At 45.4% G+C, this 14549-nt stretch overlaps 1 protein-coding gene across 5 annotated transcripts in view; it reads left to right on the top strand.

Annotated features, from left to right (window-relative positions):
* Positions 1–14549, top strand: part of LOC133463659 (NACHT, LRR and PYD domains-containing protein 12-like) — a 64746-nt gene that overhangs the window by 32274 nt on the left and 17923 nt on the right. For 2 of the 5 annotated variants that reach the window (XM_061745324.1, XM_061745322.1), the window contains exons 7-8: positions 2446–2619; positions 10708–10881. In XM_061745324.1, coding sequence (XP_061601308.1) covers positions 2446–2619; positions 10708–10881 — 348 coding nt within the window. Of the gene's footprint in view, positions 1–2445; positions 2620–10707; positions 10882–11027; positions 11205–14549 lie in introns of all 5 variants that reach the window. The other 3 variants (XM_061745320.1, XM_061745321.1, XM_061745323.1) reach the window with 3 other exon arrangements.

The following is a 14549-nucleotide window of genomic DNA, read 5'->3' as shown; positions in this document are numbered from 1 at the left end:
CGCTACCTAAACCCAAAAACTGGAGAGCCAGCATGCAGGTGAACAAGCCAGTGTGTATGTCTATGTGTGTGTGTGTGTATGTATATGATCATGCGTGTGTGTGTGTGTGTGTGTGTGTGTGTGTGTGTGTGTATGCATGTGACTAAAGGCAACAGGCAACCCACCGCCTGCGAGGCCCCCCCCCCCCCCACCCGGCGGCGGCCGAGGGGGCCCGCGGGCGGGGCCCCCACGGCGCGGAAAGAAGCAGCCAGGGATCCCGCGGCCACCCGGTCCGGGCCGGACACGCGGCCAGGAGGCCCTCACCCTTCAGGCCAACGACCCCCACCCGGCAGGGGGCCAGCCAGCCCGGAGAGACAGAGCCGCCCCGGCCGCCGACGCGGGCAGGCGCACCCGTCCCCCACGAAAGTGGCCCTCCAAGACCAGACGGGCGCCCCGCCGTAGAGGCAGCGGGGGGGACCGGAGACAGGCCCGGAGAGAGGGAACCCCCCAACAAGGCGACACCCTCGCAGGCCCGACAACGGAGGGCCCCAGACCCAGGCATCCCATTCATTCATCCATTCACCTATCCGATACCTATACTAATAATAATATAATATACTATACATAATAATAATAATAATACTAATAATAATAATAATAATAACCATCTTTGTATAATATAATATTGATAAATTATTAAGTTTTTGATGTCCTGCCAATGGAGGCTCAAATCCTCCATGGCAGGACCCTTCCATACCGCATTCTCACCGACACAGACATACAATCACGCACTGGTGTTTTCTTAATAAAGCTTTGAAAAAAAAAAAAGTGCTGCCCGGCCAAGGGCGCATTGCATTCTGGGATATAGTAGGCGAGGTAGACTGGTCTGATGCATGCTGCGGATTTTTTTCCAAATCAGTAAAACATCCGGGTATTTTTCGCATACTGCAGATTTCCTTCTGTTCACATACAGCATACTACATACTACATTTTGGCCAAATCAGTGTATACTAGTTGTACAGTATGCGAATTTGGATACAGCCTAGATATGCAGAAGGGTTAACGAGACACAGGTGCAGATGATCAGGGTGGAAGGGAAACAGGAAGGTCAAACCAGAACTTAAACACAAGGACACAGGCTTCAAAATAAAACAGGAAGTAACAAACCGTGACAGGTTCCTGTGCAATGACTCGTCCTTCCCTGTAATCAGGCCAAGGATAGTGGTGTCGTCCGCATCCTTATGGTGATGTTATTGTCCTGGTTGGAGGTTCAGTCATATGTGTAGAGGAAGAAGAGTTGTGGGCTGAGGCAGCAGCCCTGCGGGGTTCCTGTGCTCACTGTGAGCTCAGCAGACCTTCTCTCCCATCCTCCCCACGTGTGGCCTGTCTGTGAGAAAGTCCAGGATCCAGTTCCGGGTGGGAGTGGGTACTTCCAGGTCTGCCAGCTTTGTGGTCGCTTCAGCGGCCTGATTGTATTGAAGGCTGAGCTGTAATCCAGGAACAGAAGCCGTGCATCGGTGTCATGAGAATCCAGGTGTTGCAGAATTGAGTGAACTGCCAATGCCACCACATCGTCCACTGATCTGTTGGAGCGGTAGGCAAACTGAAGAGGTCAACGGGGTCTGGCAGCACAGAGTTGAGCTGTCGGAGGACCAGCTTCTCCAGACTCTTCATGGCAACTGAAGTGAGTGCCACGGGTCTGAAGTCCCAGTACATCAGGTCAGAGAACATGTTTGATAAGTACTTTGTACTTTCTTGTGTTTGTAGTCTGCAGTTTCCTGAATCTGAACTAGTTTTAAAACAACTGCAGGTTTTGTCATGAGGTGAGATTACAGAACCCAAAAGCAGGAGACCCAAAGGTGACAGAGGGCAGCAAAGTCCTTTATTTGAACAAAACATGAACACATACAAAAAGGCTTCTGACAGAAAACAGAAAGAATCCTGAAGATGACTGGAAGGCGTGCAGACTGACAACCAGCACAGAGCGCCCTCAGGAACCGACGCCACCCTCCATGGTCTGTTCCAGTGGGGGGGCTACAACCTGAGCATCAGCATCTACAGAGCTTCTACAACAGCTTCTACCAGCTACTGTAAGGCTGTTGGTCTAGACACCAAGGAGGGAACCCCCACTCTCTCACTCAGAACAATGAACCCCCCGGGACTCTGGGACAAGCGTCTTTGAGTGCCCTGAAAAGCGCTATATAAATAAAATGTATTATTATTATTATTATTACATGCACAATATTTAATATCAAATTCTATTCTATTCTATTCCATTCCATTCTGTTCTGTTCTGTTCTGTTCTGTTCTGTGAAGGTGAAGGTGAACATGTCAGAGGAACAACCAGGAACCAACATCATGGATATAATAGAATTTAAAACCTGTTGTATAAAGTCCAGATATCAGTGATGACCCACATGAACCTGATGACAAAGTTGATATTTGAAGAACTTACTTTTTGTTCAGATTGCAGAGCTGCAGGATGTCAGCGACCAGCTGTTCTTCTCTGGTCTCAGCTCTGAAGTCCAACCCCTCACATCTGGAACATCTGGACCTGAGTCTGAACAAGCTGCAGGATTCAGGAGTGAAACATCTGTGGGGTTTTCTGGAGAGTCCAGACTGCAGACTGGAGACTCTGAGGTCAGTTCACAGATTTAAAACATCGTAGATGCTTTGAAAAGTCTGTCCAAACAGATCCTCCGCAAACACAGATGAAACTAAGGAGTGTGTTCAGTCAGAGACGTCTTCAGGTTCTCCGTCATACAGACGGCTGCAGGAGATAATTCCTGAACACACCTGGAAACTTCTTCTTTCTAGTGACTCTGTAACACTGACTCTTTCTGCTGCAACCAGTTCACTTTAGAGGTCAATATAGAATAATTAATTTAATTAAACATGTCCAGAAGTTTTTTTCTCCCTTCTCTCCTGGAAGATATGTGTGATGATGTTTAAAGTGTAAAAGTTGGAGTTGAAGTTTAAAGGAGACCTATAATGGCATTTAATGTATATTTTAAACAGGCCTTGAATGTCTTAAAAACAATCAAAAGCTTGTTTTTTCGACATAAATCAGAAATTCAGCCTCTGGGCCATGTCTCTATTTTTACCGCTTCTAACCTCCTTCTCTATGAGGGATTCTGAGGGGGCGGGGCTATGATAATGAGGCTCTGTGCTGATTGGCTGCCTGAATGACGTGTAGCAGGGGAGGGCACAAAGCCTCGCTCTGGCAGAAGAGCAGCGGCTGTGTAAACCAGGGGTCACCAATCCTGGTCCTCGACGGCCGGTGTCCTGCATGTTTTAGATGTTTCTCTGCTTTAACACACCTGATTCTAATTAATCCTCGTTACCAGCTTGTCATCAAAGTCTGGATAGTTCTGTTGATGACACAGCCACTTGTATCATGGTGCAATGAAGCAGGGAAACATCTAAAACCTGCAGGGACACCGGCCCTCGAGGACCAGGGTTGAAGACCACTGGTGTAAACTATTAAACCGTGTCCCATGCGAGTGAGTGTCAGTGACAAAATCAATTCCATTGCTTTATTTTTTTTGTATTGGACTGTCCTAACTGGCCGGGGGCTTAACGGTTTCAGTGTGGACAGAGAGCGTCCGATGTCACGCAGTTTGACGCGATAGTCGGACGCTTGCATGCATTTATGACACGGTGTAAACAACTCCCAGGGATCTTATAGCCTGAATTACGGTTCTGCGTTAAATTGACGCGTTCCCTAGGCCGTAGGCTCTGCGTTGGTGTAACGCGGAACCATAAATCAGCCTTTAATTCCCTGAAGAGGGGACCGGGTCACCTCGTCTTCACACAGGAAGATTTAATTGAATTCTAAACAGGTGCACCACAGTTCTTTACTCCAAATCCTCATCATTTCATTTCTTATGTTACAAGACAAATGAATCATTCAATTCAATTCTATTTGTATAGCGTCTTATACAACAGATGTTGTTCATTTGAGGAAATTAAGTGAGAATATAACCTTAGCCAGGAGGATTTTTGGAAACTTTTACAGATTAGGCACTGCATTAAAGCCATTCAGGGGAAGAACCTAGCATTCAGGATTTATTCCATGTAACTGGACATAAAAAATATGGAGCTTCTAAATTTTATGAGCTTATTAGAGAGGTAAGGTTAAAGTTGCTTTCGTCAACGAAAATTATGACTAAATATCATTGTCAGCGAACCTTTATCACCTGAAGAAAACTCTGTGTATTTTGGGTTTGTTGCCAGACAATCTCACTGACTGGAACACAGAGATTATGGGTACGTTTGGCAACTACAACAGGATGTACAAGTACCAGCCCTAACACACTAGAGTTACACTAACTAGGGGTTTACAAAACATTAACTAGAGGTTTAGTAACCACTAACTAGAGGCTTTACTAAACAGGTTCACTAAACACTAACTAGAGGTTTACTGAACACTAACTAGAGGTTTACTGAACACTAACTAGAGGTTTACTAAACACTAACTAGAGGTTTACTGAACACTAACTAGAGGTTTATTCAATTCAATTCAATTCACACTTTATTAGAGACACATCTCGAGAAGAGGTCCATAGTAGGCTACCATAAAAAATGTATACATATAACATACACGATATAAAATACAACAACCTACGATATAAAAGACAACAAAAACCACAATACAGAAGACTTAAAAACAACAGTGACACAAAAAGAAAACAGTGTCAGGCGCAAGTGTAGAGACATGGACGGCAGTGGTTCCACAACAGAGATGTGAACCTGACTGAGCTGAGTGCAGGATTCATTAAGCAGGTAATAATGCTATTTAAAGAGTTAGATACTCTATAAATAAATGTATAAATCAAATTTCGTAGCACAGCAGCACAGGTTGGTACTCCAACACTAACAAACAGATGACTGGCACTACAGCTCCTTGGGACTTTAAGAATCAGCCTCATACACTCGTTATAAGACACAGTTTAGCCTCTGCATTCTGCTTTTCTTGTAGCGACACCCAAAGTGGCCAGTGTAAAGGGATGTACAATTTGTTTTAAACAAAGAAATTTTAACATCCACCGAGCACATGCTGAATTTGCGCAGCAGCATATTAGCTTGGGCGCACATCCTTCGACTCTGTCTATAAATATCTCTGTCATCAGAAAGATCATTAGTCATACAATGACCAAGGTATTTCACCTTGTCACACTCGGTGAGAGCAGAGTCTGCCAGAAAGAAGTCAGGAAAAGCTAACTTTCTATCTCCCCGGCTACGGACAATCATCACATTACTCTTGTTTGTGTTAAATTTAATATCATATTCAGACCCGTACCGAGAACATGTCCTCAGCAGCTGCTGGAGGCCAGCACTATATGGACTGAAAATAACCAGATCATCCACGTACATTAAGTTTAATGAACACTAACTAGAGGTTAACTAAACGCCAACTATAGGTTTACTGAACACTAACTAGAGGTTTACTAAACACTAACTAGAGGTTTACTGAACACTAACTAGAGGTTTACTGAACACTAACTATAGGTTTACTGAACACTAACTAGAGGCTTTACTTAACACTAACTATAGGTTTACTGAACACTAACTAGAGGTTTACTAAACACTAACTAGAGGTTTACTAAACACTAACTAGAGGTTTACTGAACACTAACTAGAGGCTTTACTTAACACTAACTATAGGTTTACTGAACACTAACTAGAGGTTTACTGAACACTAACTAGAGGTTTACTAAACACTAACTAGAGGCTTTACTTAACACTAACTAGAGGCTTTACTGAACACTAACTAGAGGTTTACTGAACATTAACTAGAGGTTTACTAAACACCAACGATAGGTTTACTAAACGCTGACTATAGGTTTACTAAACACTAACTAGAGGCTTTACTAAACACTAACTAGAGGTTTACTGAACACTAACTAGAGGCTTTACTAACCACTAACTAGAGGTTTACTGAACACTAACTAGAGGTTTACTGAACACTAACTATAGGTTTACTGAACACTAACTAGAGGCTTTACTTAACACTAACTATAGGTTTACTGAACACTAACTAGAGGTTTACTAAACACTAACTAGAGGTTTACTAAACACTAACTAGAGGTTTACTGAACACTAACTAGAGGCTTTACTTAACACTAACTATAGGTTTACTGAACACTAACTAGAGGTTTACTGAACACTAACTAGAGGTTTACTAAACACTAACTAGAGGCTTTACTTAACACTAACTAGAGGCTTTACTGAACACTAACTAGAGGTTTACTGAACATTAACTAGAGGTTTACTAAACACCAACGATAGGTTTACTAAACGCTGACTATAGGTTTACTAAACACTAACTAGAGGCTTTACTAAACACTAACTAGAGGTTTACTGAACACTAACTAGAGGCTTTACTAACCACTAACTAGAGGTTTACTGAACACTAACTAGAAGTTCACTAAACACTAACTTAGGGCTGGGCGATATGGTCTTTTATTAATATCTCGATATTTTTAGGCCATGTCACGATACACAATATATATCGATATTTTGCTTTAGCCTTGAATTAACACTTTGATGCATACAATTACACCAGTATGATGATTCTATATGTCTATATTAAAACATTTTTGTTCATACTGCATTAATATGCTAATTTTAAACTTTCATGCAAAAAGGGGGAATAAGTCAAATCTACCCAAACGGTATTTATTAAACAGTTACTAAGCAGTGAGTGGCACAAACATAAAAAGTGTCATTTGAAAACAGAAAGTGCACGCTGCATCTCTCTGACCCCCCGTCTGAAGAACATCTGCATGGGGAACATGTTTTGGTCCCGGTTTTACCAGGATGACCTGCTCTCGAGCAGGAGGGGCCCCTTAGAGCAACTTTATATTAAGACTAATTGTAGGTGTAGGGACTGCAATGTTTCATCCTCTCCTTCTTTACTTTGCATCACTTTCACTTACTTTTAGAAATATGACGTCATATAGTCTTGTTTGACTTTGTTTCGATGATAGTGATTGATTTCATGTGGCCACATTTAAGCAACACTAGGTGACGTTTCTCAGCTCTGGAAGAGAAAGGCTCGGCCGCACGCTGACGCGTGTGCGCGCTGAATGGATAGTTGGAGCTGCATCAGCGTGTTGTGCGAGGAGAAAACATCCCCTCCTGTCTTTACTAAACCGTCCCATAGTGAGGGAAATTAAGTCAGGTTTTTAGGAGAATCGTTCACTTTGTGAGACAAGCACCAAATTTTGCATGAACATTGCCGAGTACCTACTTATGCAGAAAAGCCCGTTAGCCACCTGAAAATCCAAGATGGCGGCCGTTTTTCAAGATGGCTGTCTTATGAAAGCTAAAACAAGGTTGTCCGTGTAGAACTTGAATTGCTGAACATATTTTATCCGTCGTCCGCCGCTTATCCGTTCCCGGTTCCCAGTCTCAACAGAGATGCCCAGACTTCCCTCACCCCAGACACTTCCTCCAGCTCTTCCGAGGGGAGTCCGAGATGTTCCCAGGCCAGCCGAGAGACATAGTCTCTCCAGCGTGTCCTGGGTCTTCCCCGGGGTCTCCTCCCGGAGGGACATGCCTGGAACACCTCCCTGGGGAGGAGGGACATGCCTGGAACACCTCCCTAGGGAGGCGTCCAGGAGGATCCGGTACAGATGCCCAAGCCACCTCAGCTGACTCCTCTCAATGTGAAGGAGCAGCGGCTCGACTCCGAGCTCCTCCCGGGTGACCAAACTCCTCACCCTATCTCTAAGGGAGCGTCCAGCCACCCTGCGGAGGAAACTCATCTCGGCCGCTTGTATCCGTGATCTCGTCCTTTCGGTCACTACCCAAAGTTCATGACCATAGGTGAGGGTAGGTGCGTAGATTGACCGGTAAATCGAGAGCTTCTCCTTTCGACTCAGCTCCTTCTTCACCACGACGGTCCGGTACATGGACCGCATAACTGCGGACGCTGCACCGATCCGTCTGTCAATCTCATGCTCCATCTTTCCCTCACTCGTGAACAAGACCCCGAGATACTTGAACTCCTCCACCTGAGGCAGGACTTCTCCACCCGACCGGAGAAAGCATGCCACCATTTCCCGGTGGAGAACCATGGCCTCGGTTTTGGAGGTGCTGATTCTCATCCCTGCCGCGTCGCACTCGGCCTCAAACCGCCCCAGCACATGCTGAAGGTCCCGGTCTGATGAAGCCAACAAGACAACACCATCCGCAAAAAGCAGAGATGAAATCCTGTGGTTCCCAAACCGGATCCCCTCCGGCCCCTGGCTGCGCCTAGAAATCCTGTCCATAAAAATGATGAACAGGATCGGTGACAAAGGGCAGCCCTGCCGGAGTCCAACATGCACTGGGAACAAGTCTGACTTACTGCCGGCAATGTGAACCAAACTCCTGCTCCGATTATACAGAGACCGGACAGCCCTTAATAGAGGGCCCCGGACTACATACTCACTGACCCCCCACAGAATGGCATGAGGGACACGGTCAAATGCCTTCTCCAGATCCACAAAACACATGTAGACTGGTTGGGCAAATTCCCATGAACCCTCGAGCACCCTGCGGAGGGTATAGAGCTGGTCCAGTGTTCCAAGACCGGGACGAAAACCGCATTGTTCCTCCTGAATCCGAGGTTCAACTATCGGCCGTATTCTTCTCTCCAGTACCCTGGCGTAGACTTTCCCGGGGAGGCTGAGAAGTGTGATCCCCCTATAGTTGGAACACACTCTCCGGTCCCCCTTTTTAAACAGAGGCACCACCACCCCGGTTTGCCACTCCAGCGGTACTGTCCCCTTCCTCCATGCAATGTCGCAGAGGCGTGTCAACCAAGACAGCCCTACGACATCCAGAGACTTGAGGTACTCAGGGCGAATCTCATCTACCCCCGGTGCCACTGAGGAGCTTACGAACCACCTCAGTGACCCCCCCCCCCCCTCTGGGCATCCCTCTGCTGCTTCCACATGCCTGCTGTGTGCTGCTGACGTCGCCGAACCTCCCAGTCTGGCCCTCGACAGCAGGGTCCCCCCTTATGAGCCTGGTCCTGCTCAAGGTTTCTTCCCTCCTAAAGGGGAGTTTTTACCTGCCATTGTTTATGTAATAAGTGCTCGGGGTCATGTTCTGGGTCTCTGGAAAGCGTCTAGAGACAACATCTGTTGTATTCGACGCTATACAAATAAAATTGAATTGAATTGGATGACACTCCCACCAATTGCCCAGAGCTGTGAACAACTCACGAAGTGCAAGTGCAAAAAGGAATGTTGCGGAAGATGCAAGTGCTACCGTTTTGGCCTCCAGTGCACACAGCTGTGTGCCTGCAACTGTGATGATTAGAAAAAATGTGATACAGAAATGGGAGGAGGGGGGGGCTATAATTTGATGCCAAAACAATCAAAATCTAATTATATAATCACAATCCAGGTCAAAAACCATATAAACGGTCTTTTGCCTGCAGCCATTTTGGAAAATGGCAGCCATATAGTTGTTTTATTTGCATGGCTAATGGGGGAGGGGGTGGGGGGTCCCAAGATTATAGTCTGATGTCAGAATAATCAAAATTGGATTTTCCATTCACATTCCAGGTCAAAAAACATATAAAAACAGCTTTTGTGGCAGCCATTTTGGAAAATGGCAGCCATATTGTTTTTTTTGCGTGGCTAACGGGCTTTTTTGAAAAAGTAGACCTAGAACCTACTTTGTGCAAAATTTGGCGCTTGTCTCACAAAGTGAACGATCGTTTCACTAATGTGCCTGGCTACCAGTGTGTTTTGAAAAGAGTCCGTCACGCGTAGCAACCGCGCGGATGAACTCACGGCCCAAACAAGCCGAGTTTGGGAAAGTTAGGTGGAACTGACCAGCAGACTGGACAGCAGCGCCGACACCAGCAGCTGATCGTGGGCGTAAGATGATGCACGCACGTGATTGACGTGTGTAATTAGGTGCGCTTTTTTTTATCTCTCTGAGAAGGAGAGACGAGACGAGAAAGAGTGAGAAAAGCCTGTAATTTAATGCCTGCGGCTAAAAGCAAATGCGTGACAATGTATACTCGAATATTCACGATATAGTCATTTTGTACATCGCACAGAGTAGAAGCCGAGATACATCGAGTATACTCGATATATAACTAGAGGTTTACTAAACACTAACTTTTAAAGGTGGAGGTGGTGTCAGCCTCCTGAACCAAACTGGAAGTTGTTTCCATAGTAACGGTTCCTGATAGCAGAAGACTGTCCTCCAGATCTACATGTGGATCCTCTGGATTCCAAGTTTTACGGGGAACAGTGGAGTGAGGCCAACACCAGAGAGACGTGATCTCTCTGGTTGATTTTTCTCAAGAGAAAAAAACATTTTTGAGTAGTCAGGATGGGGTCTAACATACGTGGTTGATTTAGCTCTATTGACGAGTGAGTTCCTATCCACGATGAGTAATAAGCTGTTCTAGCTATGTAAAGAGACTTTTCATAGACTAAACTTTTTCCATGCACGATAAGAGTCTACAGACTTACAAGAGTACCACTTCCTTTCCATTTTACACACTTTTTGTTTCAGCATTTCAGCATTTTCAGTGACATTAACCTTAATAACATCACTTAGTGAACAATACCAAAACATTATTGCTGGTCAAGGACTTCTTAACATTTCAACTTCAGAGCTGTTTAACTATGAACTTATTTATTCAAACATGTTTTCTGAAATATTTATTTCAACCCGGTTATAGAGATCATAAACTGTTTCTTCTTCATTCAGGTTGGAGGGCTGTTGGTTGTCAGAGATCAGCTGTTCTTCTCTGGTCTCAGCTCTGAAGTCCAACCCCTCACATCTGAAACATCTAGACCTGAGCTGGAACCAGCTGCTGGATTCAGGAGTAAAACATCTGTGTGGTTTCCTGGAGAGTCCAGACTGCAGACTGGAGACTCTGAGGTCAGACATGTTTTAGTTATGTGTTCAGATGAATGTGATGTGAAAGTTGTGTTGACACTAACCTGCAGACATCAGGCTGATCTCCTGCTGATCCACACTGACCATCTTACTGCTCTGGTTTCTTCTTCTCTGGTGTCTTTGTGCAGCTTGCAGTGCTGCGGTCTGTCAGAGATCAGCTGTTCTTTTCTGGTCTCAGCTGTGAAGTCCAAACCCTCCCATCTGAAACATCTGGACCTGAGATTCAACTACAAGCTGCAAGCTGCAGATTTGGAGCAGCTGTCTGATCTGGTGGAGAGTCCAGACTACCAGCTGCAGACTCTCAGGTCGGTTCTGACTTGAGACTCCTCAAACAGAGAAGACACCGTCAGTCCAGGTGAAGGTGTTTCAGGTGTTGATCGTCTGAACCTCCTGATGGCTCTTCATCATTCAGTCACATTTCATGTGAAGCCTGCTGTGATCCATGTCTGTTCTGTTAGAACCACACACACCTCGACGTCATACATGTGTGTTCCTGCTGTCATGAAGCAGCTCCAGGTCCAGACAGAACCTGACAGAACCAGACAGAACTGAGATACATAATCATCTTTAAATCATCTATGAAAGCACATCTCTGACGGACACGGACCCCCCCCAAGACAGGCACAGACCACACATGTCCTGAAGGAAGACGGGTTTCTGCTGACGGCAGAACAAACTAACATTTTGTTCTGGGATTTCAGCAGACTGGGCTGAAATAACGGCTGACCAGGCGTAAAGAGTCCTCATCTAAATAATTATTGACCCAAATAGGAATCAGAGTGGATCAGGAGAGGTGAGATGGTGACCATGCAGGGACGGGCCACCAGTCCAGAGACCAGGAGGATCTGTAGTTCGGTTAGTGTGAGGCAGAAGACAGATCCATCCAGGAACAGCGGGCCAGGGCCAGAACCCAAGACAGGCATATAAGCTCAGACAGACGTAGCGATCAGGGCTGGACCTCAAAACAGGTCCAAGGACATGGATCCAGTCCAGCATAGCAGTCCAAGGAGAACTGCTGGAGACCGGTATCTGCAGGGAGACCACAAACCCAAACTGGCAGAGGGTGAGAGCTGCATACGGGTTTAAATAGGAAGAGGAAGAGGTGAGGATGATGAGGGGGATCAGCTCGCAGGGAGAGAGGCAGGAAACTCTTCATCTCCCCCCCAGAAGGTTCTTTCATGGAACTTATGTAATCGGTGTGAGGTTGGGGTTTGTCGGTATCGCCGTATCTCTTTACAGCAGATGTTCTCCCCCTGGCTCCGTGCTGTTGCACATTAACCGCACATGTGAACATATTGTTTTGTTTTTTGTTTTTTATATTTTTTTATCCCTGATTTTCATCACCCAGTGCTACCAGCCCCGGTAGGGCCCTGCATTGAGCTCAGGTCTCCTCCTTAAGCTGAGGAGTGAGCAGTCCGCTTCTTTTCACCAGACAGGGTGGGGCTTCCAGACAATATCGCTACCTGCAAATAAAGGACTATTATGAGAAAGAGATAAAAACTGACACTGAAAGTGAGGTTGTTGAGGTATTTCAAAGAGTTTATGAAGGTAAAAAAATGCAGAGTAATCTCAGTCCTTTATAAAAGTTTATATCCAAGAAAAATGGGAAAAGGATTTAAAGGAATTAAAAGAACAAATTAAAGCTGCAAGCAGCGATGAATGGGCCCTCGCGCGTGCAATTTTCACCAATAAGGGTCAAGGGCTCAAAACTAAGTACGATGACACCACCCACGACTCTTTATGTCAAACCATTCAAAAGTTATTGCAGAAAATAGGAACGATCACATATCGACCAATCAGAAGAAGGGGCGGGGCTAATTTGCGCCAATTGTGGTCAAGGACTCAAAACTAAGTACGATGACACCACCCACGACTCTTTATGGCAAACCATTCAAAGGTTATTGCAGAAACTAGGATCCATCAAATATTGATCAATCAGCCACTAGTATCACTTCCTGTTTAGTGTTGAAGTTTGACTCGGCGCCACGGCCACGCCATTTCACGAAAACTCACGATTTTGATAACTTTTCATGGGTAACGTCTTTTGTGTCTCCTGAGCGAGTTTTATGTTGAACGGACGATCCTTCTAGGAGGAGTTTGTTCAAGTACGACACGTGAAAATGGCATAAATTGCGGCAAAATTACACGATTGATTCAAATTGACCGACTTCCTGTTCGGTTTCTGTTAAGTCCCTAAATCAACATGACATAAATTCATAACTTAGGAAAGACACGGAGACTGTAGAATGATTTTAAGGCCTTCTGCGCAGAAGCTTGGGGAGGAAAGCTGAGTAGTGCAGGGCACGCTGGCCCTCATTCGAGAACTCGTCAGCTCTTCTCCCAAAATCTTCTTGCAGCATGATGCTTTTATTGAGCAAATGGTGACAGGAATGACCATTTTAAGACAGCCAATGGTAGACAGTGGATGGACAATGGGAGGAAACAGCAACAGACATTGTGGGTAAAAAAACACACATGTGACATTTCAGTTAAAGAGCAACTAATCTGTGGTATGCAGAAACAAACAGACATCCTTAGAAAACACAAAGGGTCAAGGGGTCAACTAAAAACAGGAACTCTGTTGAGGGTTTTGAACAGATGCGTCTAAAGACACTGGGCCATTTACAAATCGGGAAGTCACCAGGCCAACCTTTATGGGGGTCTTGTGTCATCAGATGGTCCAACTAACCCTTAAAGACAATGAGACAGCTGTCAGTCGACCCCCCTGACAAAACTCAGGAAGTGGCCTGTGATCTGCATGTGATAGTTTATAAGGACAAACTTGTTCACAAGTTTAATTAATCTTGCAGTTTCAGCCATGGCGCCAAGACTTTTCTTTAAGTTGCGACATGATACAGGTGTGTACCGATTTTCGTGCATGTACATCAAACGGTATTGTGGGGGTTGAGGCAAGAAGTTTTCTAGGGGGCGCTGTTGAGCCATTAAGCCACGTCCATGTCCTGTAAGTGCTCGGGCCCTAAAAAAAATGTTGCTTGAGTCAACAATGGAAGCATCCAACAGCTCTCTCAGTCAGCAGCTTAACGGTCAAGAACTCATGAGTGACGTTCGGAAGCTTCCTGCAGCAGTTGTTGTCCTGGTTCTGGAGGAACGGAGACAAACGCTCCACAACGCAGGTTTTCCCATCAGCCTTTTACATGTGTGACGTCTGTGGATGCGGGCGTGAAGCCGTCGGTGGAGGGAGGCGAGCAGCAGAGAGCATGCAGGAGGAAAGAAGCACACAGGAAGTAACATTAGTCTATCAATCAACATGCTTCTGATCATCCAAACCTTTATTCCATGAAAATAGATGTTATCTGTAATAAGTAGATAAAGTTGTCATCCAGTGAAACTACCACCAGCTCTTCCTGCTGCTGCTCCCTCAGACAGTTGACACCAGATCATGGAACAGAAGATGTTCAGCATTGTTATGTCATATATCACATCTCACAATCAACAAGACCAAACTGCTGGTTTCCTTCATGAAGATGCTCCAAAGACTGTAATATAAGTCACATTGCTAGACCACTGCTATACCACCTTTCCAGATGCCTAAAAGCCACTTATCCGCCCCCCCTTTGGAAAATCGGACCACAGCGCCATTCAGCTTTCGCCTGCCTACAGACAGAGACTGAAAAGATAGCCCATTTACA

This window comes from Cololabis saira, chromosome 17 (genome assembly GCF_033807715.1).
Source record: "Cololabis saira isolate AMF1-May2022 chromosome 17, fColSai1.1, whole genome shotgun sequence".
NCBI classification, from domain to species: Eukaryota; Metazoa; Chordata; class Actinopteri; order Beloniformes; family Belonidae; genus Cololabis; species Cololabis saira.
The sequence above is the reverse complement of the archived record's forward strand: the minus strand, read 5'-3'. Positions and strand labels throughout refer to the sequence as shown.